Source organism: Enhydra lutris, unplaced genomic scaffold (assembly GCF_002288905.1).
Source record: "Enhydra lutris kenyoni isolate GAN:26980312 unplaced genomic scaffold, ASM228890v2 scaffoldscaffold42, whole genome shotgun sequence".
Classification (NCBI taxonomy): Eukaryota; Metazoa; Chordata; class Mammalia; order Carnivora; family Mustelidae; genus Enhydra; species Enhydra lutris.
The window spans coordinates 12,308,197-12,331,974 of NW_019154126.1; the positions used below are offsets into that span (position 1 = coordinate 12,308,197).

General features: G+C 39.6%; 1 protein-coding gene across 3 annotated transcripts in view; it reads right to left on the bottom strand.

The window, feature by feature from the left end:
• The window catches only part of LOC111155611 (cell division cycle 123), a 55,850-nt gene that overhangs the window by 20,794 nt on the left and 11,278 nt on the right, over window positions 1-23,778 (bottom strand). For all 3 annotated transcript variants that reach the window (XR_002641151.1, XM_022515876.1, XM_022515877.1), the window contains exons 3-6: window positions 15,987-16,044; window positions 15,702-15,734; window positions 9,127-9,222; window positions 6,904-7,010 (exon numbers count right to left, since the gene is read on the bottom strand). Coding sequence is in view for 2 of the 3 variants with exons in the window: in XM_022515876.1 (XP_022371584.1) it covers window positions 6,904-7,010; window positions 9,127-9,222; window positions 15,702-15,734; window positions 15,987-16,044 (294 nt within the window). In the remaining variant the exon portion in view is untranslated. The remainder of the gene's footprint in view (window positions 1-6,903; window positions 7,011-9,126; window positions 9,223-15,701; window positions 15,735-15,986; window positions 16,045-23,778) is intronic.

The following is a 23,778-nucleotide window of genomic DNA, read 5'->3' on the forward strand; positions in this document are numbered from 1 at the left end:
CACTTAACTGACTGAGCCACCCAGGCGCCCCTTGAAATGTGATTTAGTCATATGGGTGCCATAGTTTTTGGAAATCTGATAATAGAGGATAGAATATTGTTGTTATTCTATAAAGAACAAGGTGGATTAAGATCCTATATCTACCTATTTTTAAAATACTACAGGAAACCCAACAGACACAATTCCAAAACACAGATCTTCGTTATCTAATGTTTTTAATGTTTTGATACTCCTACAAATACTGATTTCAGCCCTTGATTAATCTTCATATTGCTACTTTAAAACAAGTATGTTTTAATGCATAGTTGCATTCTCCCATCCTATAACATTTATTTTTTTAAGTGTTGATTGGTTTAACATTTAGTGTTATTTTAAAAGCCTGGTTAGTTTCAGAAAGCAGAAGTGAGAATGTCTGTGCTATGTGAGATTATTGTATAAGGCTTTTTCTTATTAAGATGATTAACCAGATGGCCCAGTACAGTTCCTGCAAGAGAAGAGTACAGAGCCAGCTAGTTAAGCCCGAATGTAAAGGTCAGTAATAGCATTTTCAAGAGTTTAGCTGAAATACTGCACAGAACGCTGTGTGTGAATATTTAGATTCCATTTACATTCTGGAGGAGGTAGGTTTAAAAAGCAAAAATAAGGTAATTAGGGTACTAACAACCCTGGAATTTTTACAATCCTTAAATATAAATTAATGGACCTAAAATTTGTTCTAAGAGTCTCAATTCTTTTTATGAGTTTAATTAATTAAAATACTTCCTTTTTATTATCTTTGAAACTTCTGTTATTTTAAATTCATACAGCTCTACTTCCTCCTCTAGTCCACTGTCTCACCTTGAGGCACGATGTGCTGTTTTCTCACAGATCTTGTTATTCCTACATGAGCACTTATTTGGTGTGGCTCATTTCTCTGGGGGTCCCCCAAGGCCTGGGTTGTGGAGTCTTCCCAGAGCACTTTGTATTTGCATCTTCTAGGCGCCTCAAGGGTAAAAATGACTGGAGGACTGACTTTTAGATCAATTTCTTAGTTAATGGGAGATCTCTAACAGGCAGGTGGTTAAAATTCTGTTTTTCGAAGTTCATGAGACAAAGGCCTGAGGTTTCAAACTTTTAAACCAAAAAGCTAAAGCCCAAGAACTTTCAGTCCTGCTTCCCTCTCTCTGTGCCAATGGATGAATTTTTTTCTTGTTCATCCTTTACGGAAGATAAAAACGGTCTCTTTTCCAAATCTTCACTTTATTTTGGCTTCACTTTAGCCTCTAGTCCCATAAAGGGATTAAAAGTTATGTCCCTTATCAGTTCTGATAATGACCCCTAAAAGACTTCTCTACCTAACCCTCTAATTTTCTATCCTCTTCACATTTCTTGCAACTGGGATTTGCCTTTTGTTTCTCCTGAATTCAGCTATGCATTTAAATTTTTGTTATAGTTAATATTTTACCGAGCATCTCTAGATAATTTGTAACAAAAGATTTTTCAGGTTATCTTGCCTGCTACTTAGCTAAAACCAGAAATTAACGATCAGTTTCTTAAAGTTCTTTTACAATTACAAATTAGAACATTTTGAATCTCATTTAAACATCTCTGCCAACCTGAACAGTCTAGCTATAATTAGTATCTACTAACCATTTTCATGTACACTTAGGAGCTTATTTTGTGTGTGTGTGTGTGTGTGTGTATTTTTAAATCCCACTTCTTAATTTATTTTCCTGGGTAAGTATTTTATTATAACTTGGAAGATTTCTTTGACCAAAATTTTCAACAAGGTAACAACAGAAAGTAGTACTAAATCTAAGTCACTGCTTTACAATCTGGATGGAAAGGAGGCTCCTATACTGAATTACAGCTCCTCTAGCTACCCATTAAAACGCCAAATATACACAAATGTTATTAAATGATGAATGCTACATTATCTACAATGGGAATCACAAACTAAAAAAAATTCTCAGGTACAAAAATAATAAAGAGAAGAGCCGAAGGCTCTGTATACTATACTCTAGTATACAGATGAGGCAGAATGTGTCCCATGCTTTGTTATAAGTAAAGGAGGAGAGGACCAGAAGAGGATGCATGTGCTTGTACTATGCTGAGTTGTGCTACAATTCAGAAATAGACTATATAAGAAAGAGCTAGATGGAGATGAAAATAGATGATACTAGTGGAAAACATCTAAGTTGAAAATGAATTCTGTGTGTTGGGGCTAAGGGGTGAGATTCTGGCACTGGACATACAGATTTACAATATTACCTACTCAAAGCATATGACTTGGGCCTGTAATTTGGGCCAGACACATGGTAGGAGTGGGGGAAGGAGAATCACACTAGGGGTATACTTTGAGAATAATATCTGTATGAATTTACTCTAGGCAAATGACGTATTACCTTAGTCCACTGGCTGAGATCACAATTTGACCATTTTTATAAGCAGTAAGAAAACATTTTCATTAAAGCTTTCTGAAGTGGCAGTAAACACAATCACTGATGTTTTAAAGTGGCATACCATCCTAGATACTTACTGGGGCACAAGTCTCATTGGTAAGCTTTTATCAAAAGTTGGAAGGTTACATTATACCTCATGGTAAACACTTGTTAAGTTTAAGAAAAAGTGTAAATTATGGGCGTGCACACACACACACAATGCAGAGCCATGGAACCTTAAACATCAGTGTTGCTGGTATTGTAGACTAATGCTCATGAGGATCCAAGAGAACTAAGTTGAGTACTGGTGCACAGATTCCATTACAGATTTCACTGGTGGTGGAAAAACAAAGATAAAAGTAAAACGAGACTGAACTAAGGATCACTGGGTATGTTCATCTGAATTCTTGTAGAATTCCTCTTCAAAAAGAGAGAAAATATGCTATCTAAAATTAAAACAATCCACAGAAGAAAAAGTGTCACCTCATTAAATGGGCCCTAAAAATCACAAGGTAAAGGTTCTATTAGTCCAACTTACACACAAAATTGTACTCCTGAGACTACTTGCTGAATTTTAGGATTAATAACAAGTTTTGTGATAATCTTAAGAATGCATACAAATTATGTCAAGCAGAGCTGAGTTAAATTACTAAGACAAGTGAAATTTCCTGACCTCTAATCAAATCTATCTTGTGGGTGACAAATCCCTCAGAGAAACACTTAATGGATTTATTTTTTCACTTGCTCAGCTCTTTCTTCCAAATGCCAGTTGAATACCGGATATTATTTTCTTGCCTTGGCCTACTGAAGTGACACTTAATCAATAAAATAATTACTGAAAGCAGGCTTGAGACTCAACAAGTCTAACGTATATATGAAACGTATATATCTGGACATGAAACGTATATATCTGGACAAATAGTTTGCTCAGGGAGTCTAGTGCAGACAGATTGTGTTAATGTGTCATACTTCAACTTCCACTTTTTAAAGCTTCAAAAGCTTCCTGTGTACAATAACCAGTTGAGGAACAGGAAAAACAAAAGTACTTAATATTCTGTATCAGCTTACAACTGTGACAGATAGTACTGCTTGTCTCCCTCGAGCTATCCCCAGCCTCCATCCTTGCTAACACAACTGTGATTGCTGGATCAGGAAGCACTGGTATTCTGCAGGCCCCTCCGGAATCCCAGGGAGGCATGTGTTGCTTAATCTTAGCAGTTCTCAAGGGATGGGCCTGCACAAGCATCATCAGGAAACCAGGGAACTTCTTAGAAATTATATTCTCGGGTCCCACTCGCAGCCTACTGGGCCAGAACCTCGGGGAGGGGACGAGCAATCTGTGTTTCGTCAAACCCTTCAGATGCTCCTGATGCATGCTAACGTCTGACAGCTCCGGTCTAAACCAGTCGTTGCATTTCTGTTCCCTCTGCCAACTGCTGGATTAGGCTGGGTCACTGTGTGACCAATGAGCCTGGAAGAAGTCTCTCGGGAAGCTTCCAGAATGCTTTACTTGCTCATGTACAGAGAGGAGTGAGAGGAAACAAACCACCCCTTCTATTTTTGGCTCAGATACTGCTGTCTCTTCACATGATGCCCAGAAGTATAGCAGCAATCTTGTAACCAGTAGGTGATAATCCCAAATTCCACACCAGTAAGCCAAGCATGAGCATAGGGGAAAAACTGAAGAGCCTGGCTCCTTGGGGACCTTGAGGACCAGCTCAATGAACCCCAGAAATACCCACATTCCAGAGTCCTTGTTAGGTAATATATTTTTAAAAACTCTGTGTGTGTAAAATACTTTTAGTTGGCCTTCTGTTAGCTTGCAATCCTGACTGGAATAGCTTTCTTTTTTTGAGGTAAGCCCCAAAATAGTATAAACAATATAATGTCACTTTTATATAATCTTCTACGTATTACAGATAATTATATTATAAGGCCACAATGTCTTTTTATAGTCTACATTTGTATTTATTGTTTTTATTTATGATAAATTCTTACAAAATAAAATTCTTTATGATATTCTGTATTTTAATTTGAAGCATTTTTGAAAGGAATTTATGACTTTACTAAGTGAAAATACAGAAACCATTTAGAATGGCATTACTGAAATTATATTCTGGTTTTGGTTCTACTAACTAGTTTGTGGGAAAAGTAACCAAGCAGATTTAGGCCTTGATTTTCTAGCAGACAGAAGGAAAGAGATTAAATCATTGACACAATCTTGTCTATAAAGAATTACACTCCACATTTACTCTTTCAGGGGTCCTGAAAGGCCTCTGCAACAGAAGTTCCTCTTCCACTAAAGATCTCATCAATACAGATTTTTATGGCGACAAGACTTACAGCTCTGCAGTTCCTCAACTGGTTACTGTACACAGGAATACTTCCAGAAGAGGGTGACTAATTAGAGCCGCCAGGCTGAAAGGCTGCAAGCTTGGTGCTTGGGGTTTGTTCCTGCCAACTCCCAATTATTTAGACGAGGAGAAGCATGGTATTCTGTAGGTAAACACTCTTAATCCTAGGCCTCAAATTCACTTGCTGATTTAACTGCCCTCCCATGCAAAAGCACAAAGCCAAGAAGCACAAGCCAAAGCACAGAAGGCCAGACAACTGACTGGTATTTCTACCTTCTACTGGACTCCCACTAGATTCATGCATGACAAAGAGGCAGAGGTGGGCTACAGAGCAGCAGAAGGTCACCAAGGGCAATGACTTAAAAAACTTTTAGCCACAGAGAATTAAAAGCGACTTACAGTAATTATTGAAAAAGAAAAGATGTCCTCATACTGTCACTTCAACTGGTGTTGAAGGAACGGGGAAACCCCTATCTGATGAACTAACACATACAGAGCATTTTTAATGTAATATATTTTAAGGCATCTTTACTTAAAGCATTAGGTATTTAAAAGCTTTATAATGGACAAAGAAGATAGCAACAACTTCCTCGAATCAGAGAGCCTCTCCTAGAAGGGAAATGCTGCAGCATTATTACTAAAACAAGGGCCACCGAACACCTAGTAACATCTGTGCCAACGTGACCACAAGAGGCGGACAATGAGATCTCAAGACAATATAAAGCTTTTCTCCGTAAATGAACCAGAAATATCAACACAGGTAAACACTTTTACAATAAATTGACAATTTAACCAGACTCATTTATTATCACCAAACTTCATTCCCTTCATTATTATAATACTAAAACCAATGCCCAAGCTGCAGAACTCAGAGGCAAAAGACCAGGTACACAACTGATACACAGTGAGTTTATTTTTTCTTGTGCCAGGCTTCTCCTCAAAAAAGGATCTGAAGTTGAAATGGGGTGAATGGGCAGGACAGACTACATGAACGGATGGGGAAGAGGTGCCAAGGATACACAGTACCTCCACCCCTACTGACCTGTTTAGTTGCTGGATTTTGTGATATGCTTTAATTTAGAGATCAGTTTAAGTATTAGTTTAAGTGGGATAACTGGTCTGTTTACAATGGTAAGAGGGGAATTCTAAAAGAATACCTACTTTACGACAGAATGAGAGAGCCTGAAGAGTTCACTAGCAGGTCAACAGTGCAGGTGGGTTACCTGCCTATGAGCTCTTTAGCTAAAGAGTAACTAGCAAAGAAAGGAAAATAGCAATGCCACTTCTAGAAATATATTCTAAGAAAAAAATTAGGAACATCCACGAAAATTTAGCTCAGGGAAATTCACTGTAGGACTCTATAAAATAGAAGGCTGATCAAACAAATCATGTTGCAGTTGTCCAGCGGAATACCATTAAAGTAATTTTAAATAGTGACACACATAAGTATTTAAAGACACGTTAAGATGTCAGCTATATACTGAAAGCTACGAAGCAATACAAACTACATGATCCCATTTTTGTGCTAAAATGTCAGAATATGGTTAGAGACTGGTATACCTATATTATACATATGCACAGAAAGAATTCCGGAAGTACATAAAACCAACTATGGTGAGATCATGGGTCCTTCCACATTTCCTGTTTTTGTTTAGCTCGAATTCCTAATTTTATTTTTCTATAAGCATATGCTGATTTTATAATGAGAAAAAAACTGCCAAAATATTTAATGGACAGATACAAATATTTACATATATTCATTGTAGCTCATTTACTATCAAAGGAAAAGAAAGATTTGCTTTAATAGGTGTTATTATATGGAACTGTTATTGTGTTGTTGGTTTTTTAAAGATTTTATTTATTTGAAAGAGAGAGAGAGACAAGAGTGAGAGGAGGGTTTAGGGGCAGAGGGAGAGCAGACTTCCCACTGAGCAGGGAGCTGGACATGAGGCTCAATCCCAACCTGAGATCACAACCTGAGCCAAAGTCAGATGATTTAACCGACTAAGCCACCCAGGCAACCCGGAACTGTTTTTTTCAACAGTACTAGAAGAAATGGGACGTTGCCTTCAGCAAAACTCTCCTAAGTACAGAAACTACTGACATGGGAGATCAAGAGACATACTTACGGCTGAGTGAAATCACGAGTGATGAAGTCAGAACTCTTGAACAACAGAAAGATGTCGCTGAGGGTTTTACATTTCAGAGAACTGTTCATTGCTATCCAGTATGCATCCTAAATAATAATGATAAAGCACACTCAACTTAGCATATATTCCATGTCAGTTGCTTTGAATGAGGTTCAGGCCCATATACAAAACTGATAATGCACATTACATTTTTTTTTAATTTTTTTAAATTTATTTTCAGCGTAACAGTAGTCATTGTTTTTGCACCACGACCAGTGCTCCATGCACATTACATTTAAAGAAAAAATTCAGGTGAGACATTTTAACTATACTGTCCAGTGTCAAATCGTACTTCTAAACGGCCAAGAGCAGGGCTACTGCATGCTGGGTTACGAACACGGAGCTGGTAAGGTCCTTACCTTCCCACTCAGGCCCCAGCACTTCCCTGCGTTTGTCTTACTGATGATGAAAGAGGGGGGAAAAAGTATCAGAAGTGCTGACACTTCAGCTAAAAGATCAAGGTGTAAAGAAAGAGCCCGACTGGCTACTCTCTAAGAAAAAGGAGATCCCTTCTTGCTTCTGGGCAGTGAGAGCTGGGACACCTGAAGTGTGAGGGCTAGAGCAGTTCAGACCCATGTCTACCAAATCAGGGAGAGAGGAGATGAGATGCACCATTACAGCTTTCAACGGTGAATGTCTCATACATATGAACCAGAAAAAAGGTAAGAAGAGCAGGCACACTAGGCATAAGGCTTAGCAAAACATGCCTAAAAATGACAGAATAATTAAGTCATTTATTAAACATACTTCTCCCATAGATCAGACACAGGGCAGTATCTAATTTCGAGAAAACTGCAAAAAAATATCTAATTATCCACACACGAAAGACAGCAGTGGCACATAGTAGGCACACAAAAAGTAAAATATAAATGAATAAATGAACAACTTCAAACCACAAATAATCTGTCATTCTTAAGTGTAAACCCTCAGCCCAGTTCAGCAGTAAGAAATGATTCAAGTTACTGCTCATATAAAACTAAAAATGGGATTGAATAACTTCTTTATAATAACCTCTTTACAATTTCTCCCAGTGAAAAAGATGATGAACTTCTGGTTGAGAATGGTACACTGACCAGAGATTTAATTCCACTGAAATAATGGTAGATGCACAGGAAACCATGAACTCCAGGGAGAACAGAAGAGTGAACAAGAACACGAAATCATCCTATAGAGATGCGCAGAGAACAGGAACACTGAATGATCCTACCTATCAGATGTGCACAGAGTCTGCGTTACCAGAACATCAGAGACACTACAACCTGACCTAATCAATACATGACAGTACTCAGCTGAGGAGAGTGGAATATAAAGTAGCGAGAATGGGAGAAGAGAGAGCAGAACCTTCTCATTTCTGAGTGGGCAGTAATAATGAATACTGACAGCTAAAATAGTAAAGGAAAATGACAAAAGAAAGCATTGAAATAGTGACAGCCATTGCCTCTGAGGAATAAGAAATGGCAAAGCGAAGGAAGTATCAGGACCTGCTGGTTTGGGGAGCAAGAGTCCAGATCTTTTAAAAATTTAAGTGATGGACATGCATAACTAATTTTAACCAGTAAAAATAAAGGCTAGATTAGGTACAATTTGTCATTCATTTTAGAATAAGAAAAGAAAGGCACACGGGATGATTTTTGAAAATGCAGGTAAATCTTTGAGTCTTTAAATGAACTCTGCTGCCATAGTTGTTTTCTATTGGTTTAGAAAAAAGACCAAATTTTTCCACAGACCTTGACGTAAAAACAACTTGTCAATGCATGTCATAATGATAAAATACAATTTAAGAAAATGTCAGCTGAATTCTTTAATGGCTCTATGTCTAGGTCCTGTTACTTTTTAATTTTCATTATTTTTCAACAGAGAAAAATTTCTCTGTTACACTGAACAGCTAAAGTTTTGAAAGAGGCAGAGAATGGCCTTCCTCGGGTTCTAGTACGATCAGCAACGTAAGAGGCTGCAACTTTCTTCTGGCAAACTATATAGTATTTTACAGACTCAGGAACGTGGAAAATCAGGAAAGTAAGAGGGGGAAAAATAAAAATAAATACCACAGTGTTTTCCCTAGAATTAGAAATAAAATTAGACCCTCTGTGGGGATATAAAAGGAAATGAATAGCAAAACAAAGAATATTCAAACAGCTGAGAGATTTACTGATGTGTTCCTACCCTTGGGGCACTCCAGTTAAGCTTAGGAAATACACTGCCCCCCAGGGAATTGATAGCTTCTTGGACTTTCGTGGTAAACTCGGGAAATTCCGGTGCCTACAGAGAGAAAGGAGAAATCATTTGGGCAGGTTGATAACAGCACAATAAATACAGAAAACAAGATCAAAATCTCAAGGTTAAACAATTAGGCATGTTAAAAATAAGTTAGAATACAAATTACTATCAGAATTTCTGAACTGAGCTAAATAAAATCAATGATCAAATATTTACCAGAAAGGCAAAAAAACCCCCAAAAAAACAAAACAACAACAACAAAAAAAAACGAGTGCCCAAATGGTACTTTCCAAAAAACAATCAAAACCCAGGAAGCTTAAAAGACAGATGTCACGAGGCACCTGGGAATGTGAGGAAGGACTGAATGGTTCTCTTAACATCTACAGAACTAACAGTTATTAAGTGGAGAGACAGATGGAATGTCACCTGTACCCATACTCCAACACTCCGAAATAACACCTCACATTTAAAGGGCCAGAAGCCTTTCCATCTAGAGGAAAAGATTCTTGGGCATATCCCCAAAAGCCTTCATGAGAATGAGAAATAAATGATATGCTTAACTGTATTTAAACACTGCTATTTCCAGACAAGTTTTAATATAAACAAAACTCAAAAACAGGACTGTAGTGCAGTTTAAATGTTCTTTCCTTTTGGGTTGATTTTAAAATGCAGTTTATATAAGTAACCAAAACGTAAGAGTGTCATTTCAACCAGGAAGTCAAGAGAAACAGTATGAAGAAACACTCTTCTGTGAGCCTTATGTCCCTAGCTAAGGAGCACATGAACATTAGCAGAGAAAAGGGGACTGAGATGCGGAAGTGGGGTCTGCAGGGGACAGAATACAAAAACATTAACAGGTTTGCCAGTCACATTATCCCTTTATATCTGCCGCCCCCTACTGGGCAACTGCATATTCTGAGAAAGTCCAGTAATGAGTTCTTCCGTAGAGGCAAAAAACGTTAATTAATACACACTGCTTCTGTTAACCCCCATGATCTAATCCAGCTACGACAGAAAGAAAACTGTGTTAAGAATCTAGGAAACATAGCAAAAAATGTCAGTTTAAAATAATAGGTGACCTATCCCTCAAACTAGAAACCAGCTTTAAGCAGTAGGCTAGTGAGTAAAGGGAGAAATCACAGCAGACTGGATCCCCTTCCTCTCGCCTACAAATGTCTATGCTGTCCAGACAGGCTGGCAGCATCTTCAGTATCTGCAACCGTGTCATCTTCCTTGTGACATCTTCAGCTTAGACACAGGAAATCAAACAGCTGCCATTCAGAGAGGCTTTCAAAATGAGTACAGCCTGAGTCCTTTACCTACCATTTGCCTCTCCCCATGAGAAGGAATTATGATGTATGTTGAGCCAATAATTTCCTTACGACCGGCTGAAGTTGCTGATGTGGCTCAGTTACTAGGGTACTATCCATAAAAACACTTATCTAAAATCTGCATTAGTGGGGCGCCTGGGTGGCTCAGTGGGTTAAGCCTCTGCCTTCAGCTCAGGTCATGATCCCAGTGTCCTGGGATCGAGCCCTATATTGGGCTCCCTGCTCGGCGGGAAGCTTGCTTCTCGTTCTCCCACTCCCCCTGCTTGCATTCCCTCTCTCGCTGTGTCTCTCTCTGTCAAATAAATAAATAAAATCTTTAAAAAAAATAAAATCTGCATTAGCAATATTTTCAATGAATAGTGTAGTTATATAAATTTTACAACACGAAGGATTCAACTTTCAAAGACAAAACAATTTTCCTAACCCATAAAATTTCCCATTGCTTTATATTTTATGTATTATGAGAGGTGACAGATTCCCTCAAATCCTCAAATTACTCAACTTCAGGAAATCCTGCTGTCAGGATCCTAAAACAAACTTAAATTATAAAGTTTACGTATTGTGGAGAAAAACATGTGCTTCAGTGGAAGACCTATGTATTATCTACCTATAGCACACCCTTTGGATGATCGGATTCTAGCTAGGTCTATGAGCTGTTTTACAACTTGACACGTACGTTAAGTGATAACAATGAAAAGTATTTCTATGGACATAAAAATTCTACCCTGCTTGATAGAGAGCCAAATGTCTCCCCTGCCCCGCCACCCTTGAGAGGCAAAACCAATTTTGCCTCATTTACATATTCATTTCAATATTTCTGATCTATAAATGTGTCTGTCCATTGCATTCCCTTTGGAGCCACTTAAAACATCTGTTTAGATCCCCCATGAGTTAAATAAAAACTTCAACATGTGTTAAAGATTTTTATATTAGTATGGGAGTCATGAGTCTACCTTTCTGAAAATTATCTTTCAACAGATTTAACTAATAGAATTCTTTTAAGCTCATAGCTCAAAGAGTTGATTTTAAATATGCAATACACCTCAGTTTTCCAGGAAAAGGTTCCTGTTGTGATTGATAAAATCCACATTTTTCATCATATCTGGGGACTTTCTGTAATCCAAACTCCATCTTTCCAACTACACCTACCATACCCATTCAGAAAGGGTATTTCTTCCTCTTTTTTTTAATCATGAAATTTTTAAAATATCTCATATATATATATATATAAATATATACACACACACACACACACACACACATATGTGTGTATGTATGTATATATATATATATACCTGTGTTCCTGGATTCATACATTCAACAATTTGGTATACTTAACCCAGACCTTTAAATTTCTTAAGGGGACAAGGTTACAACGCAAATGAAGCTCCTAGGGCGCCTGGGTGGCTCAGTTGGTTAGGCGACTTCCTTCGGCTGGGGTCGTGATCCTGGAGTCCCAGGGTCGAGTCCCACATCAGGCTTCCTGCTCCGCGGGGAGTCTGCTTCTCCTTTTGACCCTCCCCCTTCTCATGCTCACTCTCTGTTTGCACTCTCTCTCTCTCTCTTATTCTCTCCTCTCAAATAAATAAAATCTTTAAAAAACAAACAAAACCAAATGAAGCTCCTTACTTGCTCACTCTCCTCCCTAATCTTCACCCCTCTCCTCCCCACAGGCAACCAGCATTACAGACTTGGACATATTCTTCTAGAGTCATGATTTATACTGAATGATAATATGTGCCTGTCCATAAATTACAGCATTTTAAAAATTTAATACAACTGCTGTCATTGATACGTATACTTTTAGCAAACTGCTCTTGCTTTTGAGATTTACCCACCTCAATGGAGTTTTCCCATTTTTTTAAATGTATTTTTATTTATTTATTTATTTATTTGACAGACAGAGATCACAATAGGCAGAGAGGCAGGCACAGAGAGGGAAGCAGGCTCCCCGCTGAGCAGAGAGCCCGATGCAGGGCTCAATCCCAGGACCCTGAGATCATGACCCGAGCTGAAGGCAGAGGCTTAACCCACTGAGCCACCCAGGTGCCCCTGTTTTCCCATTTTTAATTCAGTGTTTCTGTATCTAGATTAATGGACTCTTACCATTCATCAATACCTTATATTTTCCTCCTTGGGTCCTGGCCCAGATTCCTCTACTAAGAGTGTTCCACCATGAATATTCTCCTGCTCAACAACATCTAGTTCCACCCAGCAAAACCCAAATCATTTAGTAACTTTTTATTTTGAAATAATTTCAGAAAGCATTAAAAGAAGAGTAGCAAGAATTTCCATATACTCTTCAGCCAGTCTTTTACCCTGTTTGTTTTATCATTCCACATCCAAACCTTTCTCTCACAGGTCTATGCAGGTGTGTGCATTTACTTATATATACACACATATAAATAACAAAATTTTTTCTTATATTCTTTAAGTAAGTACAAGTCATCCTGCCCTTTTACCCCCAAATACTTCAGGATGTTTCCTAAAAGAGCAGGAACATTCTTTCACAGAACCTAGCAAAATGATCAAAATCAGGGAGCTAAAAAAAAAAAAAAAAAAATCAGGGAGCTAACACTGATAGAATACCATTATCTTATTTACAGATCTTATTCAAAATGTGCCCATTTTCCCAATAATGTCCTTTATAGCAAAAGAAAAAATTTCCTTTTTTTTTTTTTAAAGATTTTTATTAATTTATTTGACAGGGAGAGAGAGATCACAAGTAGGCAGAGAGAAAGGCAGAGAGAGGGGGAAAGCAGGCTCCCTGCTGAGCAGAGAGCCCAATGCAGGGCTTGATCCCAGGACCCTGAGATCATGACCTGAGCCGAAGACAGAGGCTTAACCCACCGAGCCACCCAGGTGCCCCAAGAAAACATTTCTTTCTGACCAAGGACCCACTCCAGAATCACACCACTGCATTTAGCTGTCATGTCTGCTTGATCTTTAATCTGTAATAGTCCTTCTTTATGTTGTCCTTTATCTTTCATGACCTTGATATTTTTGAAGAGTACTGGCAATTATTCTATATAATTTCCAAAGAGCTGCGGGAGTTTGCGGGAGGTTTCCTCATGATTTGATTTAGGTTATCCACATTTGGCAGGTGGTGTGTCCTTCTTAGTGCATCATATCAAGAGGTACACAATGCAGGTCTGCGCCATCACTGACAAGGTTAACTATGATCATTCAGCTACCAGGTCTTTCCACTATAAAGTCACTATTTTCCTCTTTATAATTAACAAGTAATTTTGGTGGAAATATCTTGAGAATATTAAAGTATCCTCTTTCTCATCTAATATTCACCCTCTAGTTTTAACATCTACTCGATGTATTACTGTGATGATTGCCAAATGATGGTTTCTGATTCCGTAATTCCTTCTGCATTTGTGAGCTGGTGCCTTTTCTACTATAAAAAGAGCTTTCCCTTCTGCTCCCATTTATTTAATACAATCATTTAATTGTCAGTATGGGATCACAGATCACGGATCTTAGCAAATGGTTATACTCCATTAATATCCCTGTTTTGACAATCGGCTATTTGGCTAGGAGGAACCCATTCAAGCTGTCATGTCTGCCTCATTCTTACTTTCTGACACAGTCACAAGTTCATCTTCTCTCTCCTACCCTCAGTCTTAACTTTCTCCAAAGGGCTTCAACTCCTTTCAGTGGAGAAGGTATCTGGAAACCAAGATCAGGGCACTAGGTATGCTCACTGCCACCATGATGTCACCACATCACTGCTTCCAGTCCTTAGTGAATAGAGTTTGGTACATACACACATGTAAATTATTAATTTCCCTATCTAGCCATCTATTAGAAAGCATGAGCTGGGGGCACCTGGGTGGCTCAGTGGGTTAAGCCTCTGCCTTCGGCTCAGGTCATGATCTCAGGGTTCTGGGATCGAGCCCTGCATTGGGCTCTCTGCTCAGCAGGGAGCCTGCTTCCTCTTCTCTCTCTGCCTGCCTGTCTGCCTGCTTGTGATCTCTATCTGTCAAATAAATAAATAAAATCTTTAAAAAAAAAAAAAAAAGAAAGAAAGCATGAGCTGGCACTGATAATCCTCACCACTTTTAGGGTCTAGGTCAAATACTATGTCTCCCTTTCCCCATTTCTAGATGACCTCAGTTCCAATTGTTACCCTCTATGTTCCGACAGCACTTCGTCATCTACTCCCAAACTGAGGCATCTTTCCCTGCGGGTTTATAAACTCGCTAATGGCAGGAATCAAACCAAATTCCTCTTTGTTCAGAACCCACTGGAGTGCCCTAAATATAAGAGATCACTAATATGCATGTTTAACTGAACAGGATTTTCAGACATGCAGAGGGACTGACTTGCACGATACCCGGAGTAAAATAAGGCATTGAAACTTTCTCTTTCTGCATATGTTGGCATGCTTTTCATACCTAAGGAAATATACTGGTTTAGGCATCTCCACTTACTTTTCTTGTACTGTGGATACCAGTTCTCTTCCATTAAAATAAACAGAAGTATCTTATTTAGAGTTGTATTAGACTATAACTTTCCCTAAAACTAGTTTCCCTTGTGCCTGTACATATATTTGCAGAAAATTATATAAAAACCTTTCTCTTTTATCTCAAGTTATAATAAGTTTCATTTATCTACTATATTTGTAGAAATACATGTTTTACCACACTCATTCCTTTAAAAAGTATTTCTATTAAAAATATATTTCAAGTTGAATTAGACAACAGCATTCTTAGCATCAAAGACCATAATATACTCAATCAACTTCTACATTTTTATGATATTGGTTAAAGCCACACACTTCTCTGCTCTCCTTTGAAAGAAACTGTAATTTTTATGCCATTTAAATATACTTAAATGAGTGACTATAGATTTTACTTTAATTCAGGTTCCACAGATCTGGGAACCTCAAAACTCAATGTTAGGCTTAATTACTTCTTTCAGAGCTCACCAGACACAAGTCAAGGCACCAACTATGCACTTAAAATACTTCCTTTGAAATCAAAGGGAAAGAAGGGCAGGCCATATTTACCTATAAACAATGATTCAAGTTATTTTTCAAAGTAATCTATCAAAACCAACAGAGAAACATACATCTGAAATAGTGAGTAAAAGGGATTGAGAGAGATGTGGACTGAAACCCTGAAGCATCCTAAGCAACAGTGTGAGGCTGTCCCCACACTAGCATGGCTCTGCTCTTACCGTAAGCGTAGCCGTGTTCTCGTCATCCGACCACTGCACGAAGAGGACAGAAACAAAATATTAAATGTGGATAGTGTATTGGCCTTCCAAAAAGCAATGCTCCATCTAAAACTGATACATAAATACAAGAACACCTCTTTCTGAAGACAAACTACACATCAAAGTGAGGTTTTTGTATAATTTCTCACTTTACCAAATGTATGCTAAGATGTAAATATCAGAACCATAAGAGGGCTCATTTAAATTACAAGAGTCTATAGAATGGATTTTGTTTTTTGAACAAACCTGTATTTCTTCTGCCTCATCATCACTGTCTGGTTGAGAATGTGTTGGTGGATCTTCCCTAAAAGAACATAAAACAAAAATTAAGCAAGAAAAATGCTTCGGTACCATGTATGTAGTCATCATTTCATAAGGGGAAAAAACATAAAGAAAGATAGCCTCAGAATTAGAGGATGTTAGGAAAAGTTCATTTTTTAGGGGCACCTGGGTGGCTGTCAGTCAAGTGTCTGCCTTTAGCTCAGTCATGATCTTGGGGTCCTGGGATCAAGCTGGGCATCAGGCTCCTGGGACAGAGTCCCACGTCAGGCTCCCTGATCAGAGGGAAGGCTGCTTCTCCCTCTCCCTCTGCCCCTCCACCCCACTCATGCTCTGTCTCTCTCTCTCAAATAAATAAACACAATCTTTAAAAAAAAAGTTCATTTTTTGAGACAGAAACTAATAAAAGCTGATATAAAATTAATGAGTACGCTGCCAAAAGAGACAGAAGAAACACTTTCTGCCCTCTTCTCAGAAATCACTAGAACCAAGGAAGAGAAAACCTTCAACTCCGGCTCTGAGGACACGAGCAGTCATCTACAACTCTGAATCCCGACATATGAGGAAGTGCCACCACAGACAAGGAAAATCAAGTGAGATGAAGGAGCCAAAAGGAATCATCCAGAGAGCTGTTCTACCGAAGAGCTGGAATACCCCAGGGAGGCAAAATCAAGAATCTTTTGCTTATATTGTGACAACGCAGCATGTGGGCTGGTGTCAACAATTACCCTGGATCGGGACAGGCACAACAGAAAGGCGTGGGGGAGACAGAGAGAGAAAGACTCAGACATGCTATCTTTGAAGAAGCCTGTGAGCAAAGCACATGTTGAAAAGAACCAGCGAACAGCCAATCTTCATTGCCTAGGGAGGAAGCAAAGGCTGAAAACAGAGTATTTCCTCTCTAAACAATAAACCACAAATAATTGGCCTGTGAAGAACTCACGACATCAATGAAAACAATAATAATCAGAACAGGAACCAGCATAGGATCTGTACCAAGAAACTTCAAGAAGGGAAGGGGAGGGTTCTGGTTGACCATGGGCAGTTCTCTATCCTATGCTCCCTCTTGAAACACCACTAAAATGGTAGGGAAAATCCCAAGGGAAAAAAAAGGACCAAAAAGGAGACAACTGCAGAAAAGAGACAGCAAAAAAAGTTTGGAAAACAGAAAGCCAATGAGGAGGATAACCCAGTGAGCAACAGGCAGAACCTAGACCTACCACAGATGATGGAAAATGAAGCTCTGGGCTACCAACAGGTGACCTGTGTCCACAGCAGGGTCAGTCCGCACACAGCCCTCCTCACCCTGCATACCCTAACAATTAATCCTTCTCCATGAACCAAAGAGGCTAAGGACTCAGGTCCATAATGCCCCAGAGGAAAATGAGGGTGAAATGCTACAGTATGTTGAGAAGCCATGTGAAAGTCACACTGACTGAGGCCACCAGTCCCCTTCCTCCCACCCTGCTCCCAGAACACACACAGATTACAAGACTTTTCTCTGTAGAAACTAAACCACCTCAGAGGACAGACCTACAGATAAGATTCACTGGAAAACTTCCATCAATACCTGCTGATTGCTGGCACTCTTAGTCAGCAAGCCTCACCTGAATACAGAATGAATGAGTATGAGTTTGAGTGTGTATGTCCAATAGGAATAAAGGCCTAGAATCATACAAAACTAAAGAAAGGCTCCAAGATGAAAAACAGTATTTTTAAAAGGAGAGAGAAAAGGTAATATATAAGAAACAGACATTAAAGGGACCAGGTGAAAAGTATTTTTAAAAATCATTAATAAAAAGATAAAAGAAGATATTGCATCCATGAGAGAAAAACAGGAAGCTGTAAGAAAGGAACAAAGGAGAGGTGCCTAGGTGGCTTAGTCAGTTAAGCATCTGACTTTTTTTTTTTTTTTAAGATTTCATTTATTCATGAAAGACAGAGAGAGAGAGGCAGAGGCAGAGGGAGAAGCGGGCTTGACTCTGTCCCAGCACTCCCAGGATCATGGCACCCTAAGTATCTGACTCTTGATCTCAGCTGAGGTCTCGATCTCAGGGCCATGAGTTCAAGCCCCATCTTGGGCTGCCTGCTGGACAGGGAACCTACTTTAAAAAATAAATAAATAATTTTTTTTTTTTTTTTCAAATAAAGGAAAAAAAGGAACAGAGGACAGTATTAAACCTGAAGAAATGAAAACATGCAGCTGCTATTTAAAGATTCAATAGGGGACACCTGGGGGGCTCGGTAGGTTAAGCATCTGACTTGGGCTCAGGTCATGATCCCAGAGTCCTGGGATCAAGCCCCATGTCAGGCTCCCTGCTTAGTGGGGAGCCTGCTTCTTCCTCTCCCATTCCCCCTGCTTGTGCTCACTTGTGCTCTGTCAGTAAAAAAATTTTTTTTTAATAAAAAAATTTTTTGGGGCACCTGGGTGGCTCAGTGCATTAAGCCACTGCCTTCGGCTCAGGTCATGATCTCAGGGTCCTGGGATCGAGTCCTGCATCAGGCTCTCTGCTCAGCAAGGAGCCTGCTTCCCTCTCTCTCTTTCTGCCTGCCTCTCTGTCTACTTGTGATCTCTCTGTCAAATAAATAAAATCTTTTAAAAAAATAAATTTTTTAGGTGCCTCGTTAGCGCAGTAGGTAGCGCGTCAGTCTCATAAAAAAATAATTTTTTTTTAATTTAATAAAATGGGGGCATCTGTGTAGCTCAGTCAGTTAAGCATCTGTCTTCAGCTCAGGGTCCTGGGATTGAGCCCTGCATCAAGCTCCCTGCTTGGCGAGGAGCCTGCTTCTCTCTCTCCCTCTGCCTGCTGCTCCCCTTGCTTGTGCTCTCTCTCTCTGTCAGATAAATACTATCATTTAAAAAAAAAATTCAACAGAATGAATGGCAAAATGAAGGAAATTTCCCAGAAAGAACTAAGAAGACAGAGAGACAACAGAGAAAGAATGATACAATTCAGAGATTCCAACAAGCTTCAGTATCTAAATAACAGGAGTTCGAGAAAAAGAAACCAGAAAATATGAGAAAATTGCCAAAGATAGAGTATTTTTTAAATGTTCCCAAACTGAAAAATACATCTCTAGAATGGAAGGGCTCACCAAGTACACAGCACAGTGAATGCGGGGTGGGGGAGGACTCAGGCGACTTGCAAAGGCGACCACAATAATTCTTCCCATCTAGTCTGACACACTCCTCTATGGGGTGACTGCCACTCTTCCCATCAAAAAGTGGCATTTATGTCCCCCATTCCTTTCATTTAAACTGGCTTCAAGACTCACCATGACCAACAAAATGTAGCCAACTGACACCATGTAATTCTAGGTGTCAGAAACCTTTACAGCCTCTGCTCTCCTGTTTGGAATGCTTCCACCAACTATGTGAAGATGCTAGGGTAGTCTTCTGAGATGAGAGACCACATGGAAAGAGAGGCCCAGCATCAACGGCCAGACATGGGAATGAGGCCACCCTAAAACACCTAAGTATTCAGCAGAACCACCAAATGACAACAACATGATCTTAGCAAGACCAAGAGAAGACTCACCCGGTGTCAAGAAGCGTAGGGGTTCTGAGATTTTACCCTACTTGCAAGCTAACAGGCTAGCTCGTCACAGTTTCTTGGACTCTGGCAGAAGACCCAAGATGCCTAGGTTAGAAACAAAGGACTCTTTGACTTACAGCACAGCATCAAGCATGAGCTTCATCTGTCCATCAGATTCCACTGGCCCCTCTGTCCCAGGAGAGATCAAAGAGTGGCCCAGGTTTGCCTCACAACTGAGGAACCCTGAATTTAGGGAACCTCATCTTTTATAATGGGCTGCAGGTGAACCTGTTTGGTCTGGGACCCAAGGGCAGACACACTTGTCTTTACCTGTACTAGACAGTAAATAAACCTGCTCTCTGCTAGGGAGGGAGCCACTACCTCTACCTTCCAAGCTGTTTGCTATATAAACATCCTAGAAAGGACAGTCAAGAACAAAAGCTTTAGTGCCTCTGCGTGCAAGACAAGCAATAACTGAGATGCGAGAATTGTCTCTCAACACCCACCTGAGCAATCACGGACAAACAAAATGTTTATTGTTCTAAGTCAGCATGTTTGGGCCATTCAGAGGACTATCATGAAATATAAGACATAAAAGAGGAATTCTCAAAAACATTCATAAAGAAAACTGGGTCACAATAAAGGAAGACAAATCAAAATGACGAAGGACCTCACAGCATTCTAGAAGACAGCAGACCATACCTTCAAAATCACAAGGGAAATCTTCTGCCTAGAATCCCATACTAAACCAATTCATGCCCCCACCCCACCGCCCGGAAAATCTATAGTAGAATAAAAAATTTTTTCAGGTATGGAAAGACTCAAAAGTGTTTCCTCCTATGCACTGCAGAGCATGACAGTCAATAAAACAAGTAACTCAAGAGACCCAAAAATGTGATATCCAAGGGAGAGAAAATAACACAAAATAGTAAAGTATCAGGATGACAACTGTATACCAGACCTGAAGAGCTACCAGGCGGAACAGGACGATGGGGGATTGCTAAAATGAAATATCCAGGAAAGGAAAATGGAAGTGATCCATCCGGAAGTGTCCATGAGTATTTAGAGAAATAGCTAACAGGCTATGACCTGTCTCCTGAACAGTTACTAGGTATTAGTGAGAGACACATGGAAAACAAAGCACATTTAAAGAGCCTGGTTATTAGGAAAGAAAAGGTAATCACATTGTGGCTCAGCAGCCACAATAATGTAGTATATTGTAACTAATGACTCTCACTTAACCAAAAACTGTAATGAACGTAGAGAAGGCACAACAAAACTAAATCTTCAGGGCGCCTGGGTGGTTCAGTGGGTTAAGCCGCTGCCTTCAGCTCAGGTCATGATCTCAGGGTCCTGGGATCGAGTCCCACATCAGGCTCTTTGCTCAGCAGGGAGCCTGCTTCCCTCTCTCCCTCTCCGCCTGCCTCTTTGTCTACTTGTGATCTCTCTCTGTCAAATAAATAAATAAAATCTTTAAAAAAAAAAAAAACCTAAATCTTCAAACACTGTAATACAAAGTCAAGAAATAATATCTAAGGTGGATATAATATCAAGAAATAGTGAAGTATATTGCTAATAACTGCAAAGCTACCAACAGTGGTTCCCTTCGAATTTGCTGAGGGTGTATTACATGGTAAATGATACAGTAGCAATCACTGGAAAGGCATATCCTCCTTTATAAATCAAGAAATTGACACGCTGGCTTGTCAATCATTCAATCAATCTGGTGTAATTCTGTTTAACATGTATCAATCAGTTCCCTAGATTTTCTTTTTTTAAAGTAATCTCTGCACCCAATGTGAAGCTTGAACTCACAACCTCGAGATCAAGAGTCGCATGCTCTACTGGCTGACCCAGCCAGACACCCCAGTTCCTAAACTTTTACCAACCCTTCACAATCCTAAAGAACTGACTTGCCAGATCCATGAAGCTAAGAACCAGACGCTATAGTACAGTGATAATGTTAACACGCTGTTACTAGTGAATCCCGGCTCCGGGAGCCAGACCTTCTCCTGCCTCTCTCTTTAAATACCACACATTTTTAAATACATTATCTTTAATAAGGCTTATTTAACCTTACAATACAAAAAGTACTCAATGAACTTGAAAATGTATTTCACCACTCTAAAACATCACTTTGTTAGTATAATGAAATACATTTAAAAAAATCATATTTATGGGGTGCCTGGGTGGCTCAGTGGGTTAAGCCTCTGCCTTAGGCTCAGGTTATGATCTCGGGGTCCTAGATCAAGCCGTGCATCGGACTCTCTGGTCCCCTCTGCCTGCCTCTCTGCCAACTTGTGATCTCTGTCAAATAAATTAAAAAAGTCTTTAAAAAATCATATTTATAACCAGTGTATCCATATACTTCTTCAGAAGAATTTAACCAACTGAGCCACCCAGGCGTCCCTACTTCTTCAGAAGAATTTATTGCAGTACCTGCTGTGAGGTATGTCCCAAAACCTGGTCACCATAGATGATGGGTGAGTATAAATCTGCAAGTTTCCCAGACTGGCTTTCTAAGGTATATCTCTGACTACTGAGGACTGAATTGGCCAAAGTATGGTGCTAATATTTAAGGTATTCTGTATTTCTTGTATCATATCCAGCACAGAGATGGAACATAAGAACAATGGGAAACCTTAAGAGAACTGGCTTTGGATCAGAAAGAGCTTGAGTGGGTCAGTTCCACCGCTGTTTCTCAAGAGCTTTGCACCATTATCCCATCTATAAAATCTATAAAATCAGGATAGTAGCAGCTATCCCGAAGAGTTGTGAAGATTCAAATCATGAACACACCTAACATGGATTTTATAACTGGCGTCTTACTATTTTCTGCCTTAAGGGAGACAAGTGAGGAAAGAACTTGGGATCAGAAAGGGACAAGTAAAGATTAATTCATGGAAGCAGTGAGTCAGATGACCTGAGTCAGATCCAACCTATGAGCCCAGTTCCAGTATCACCTCTACATAAAAACTTCCTGAATCACCCCACTGATTACTTAAACTTCAGAAACATTATTAGAAGAACAGATGCTTTTATTCCAAGAAAACAGACTTCTATTTATTTATATCTTTGACCTGGCTACTAAAGAGGGACTCCCCAGGCAGGGTATCCCTCCCGCCATCTTGTTATTTCTGTAGCGCACTCAGCACCCATCTCATGAGGGTGGGACACACCCAATAATGTACAATAAAATGAATCACCACCTATACCAGAAATGCACATTACCAGCTTCCTTTCCCATACCCTCTGTAGGCAATAATAATCGAATCAAGCATTCTTTCTCATTGAACCCTGGATATAGCCTCAGAACCCTTTCTAAATTCTGGAAACCATTACCAGTAGATCTGAACTGGCAAACAAGATAAACCCAGTTACCATCCTTGGTGTGTACTATTCATCTGACTCCATTTAGGCCGCCAGGGGAAAGAGTGAAGTAATCATGTTCATTTATTCACTCATTCAACAAATACTTATTGAGCCCAGACTCTGTTTTAAGTGTAAACAAGACTCCTTATAGAGCTGAGAGTCTGGAGTGAAAAAATGTCCTCTATGTGGAGGTAATGGGAGATTAGGCATGAGAATCGAGACTTATGGCAGACCCCAACAGACACTTCCCCATTTCTCTGTTAATAAAACCTCCAATGTGTCCAGAAACGAAGTGCCCCTGTGCCTTATGGACTTCTCCCCAGCCACGACAGTATGTACAGACTAATCTACCACTCCCGGCTGTTCCATCCCCCCTACCAGTGAGGGACCTGTCCCCGACCAAAAGAGCCAGAGACTTACTGAGAAAGTTTGTCCTGCTCTTAAAGAGGGACATGAGACAGGATCTCTGGATATGATATTGTGAGGACATGATCTCTGAACTGACTATGACGAACCTGGACTCTCGAGAGGAAAACCAGGAAATTCAGAGAGAAGCATCACTGAACTACTATACTTTGCAATAACTGCCATGCCTTAGGGCTTCTTATGAAATAAGTTATTTACCTCCTTATTTAAGCCATGTTTAAAACTGGATATTGTCTTAGTCTGTCTGGGCTACTGTAACAAAATAACATACACAGGGTATGAAGAGGAATTTATGTCTCACAGTTCGGGAGGCTAGAAGTCCAAGATCAGGGTGCCAAAAGGGTCAGGTGCTGGTGATAGCCCTCTTCCAGGCTACAGATTGCCACCTTCTTGCTGTGTCCTTAAATGGCAGAAGGCACAAGGTT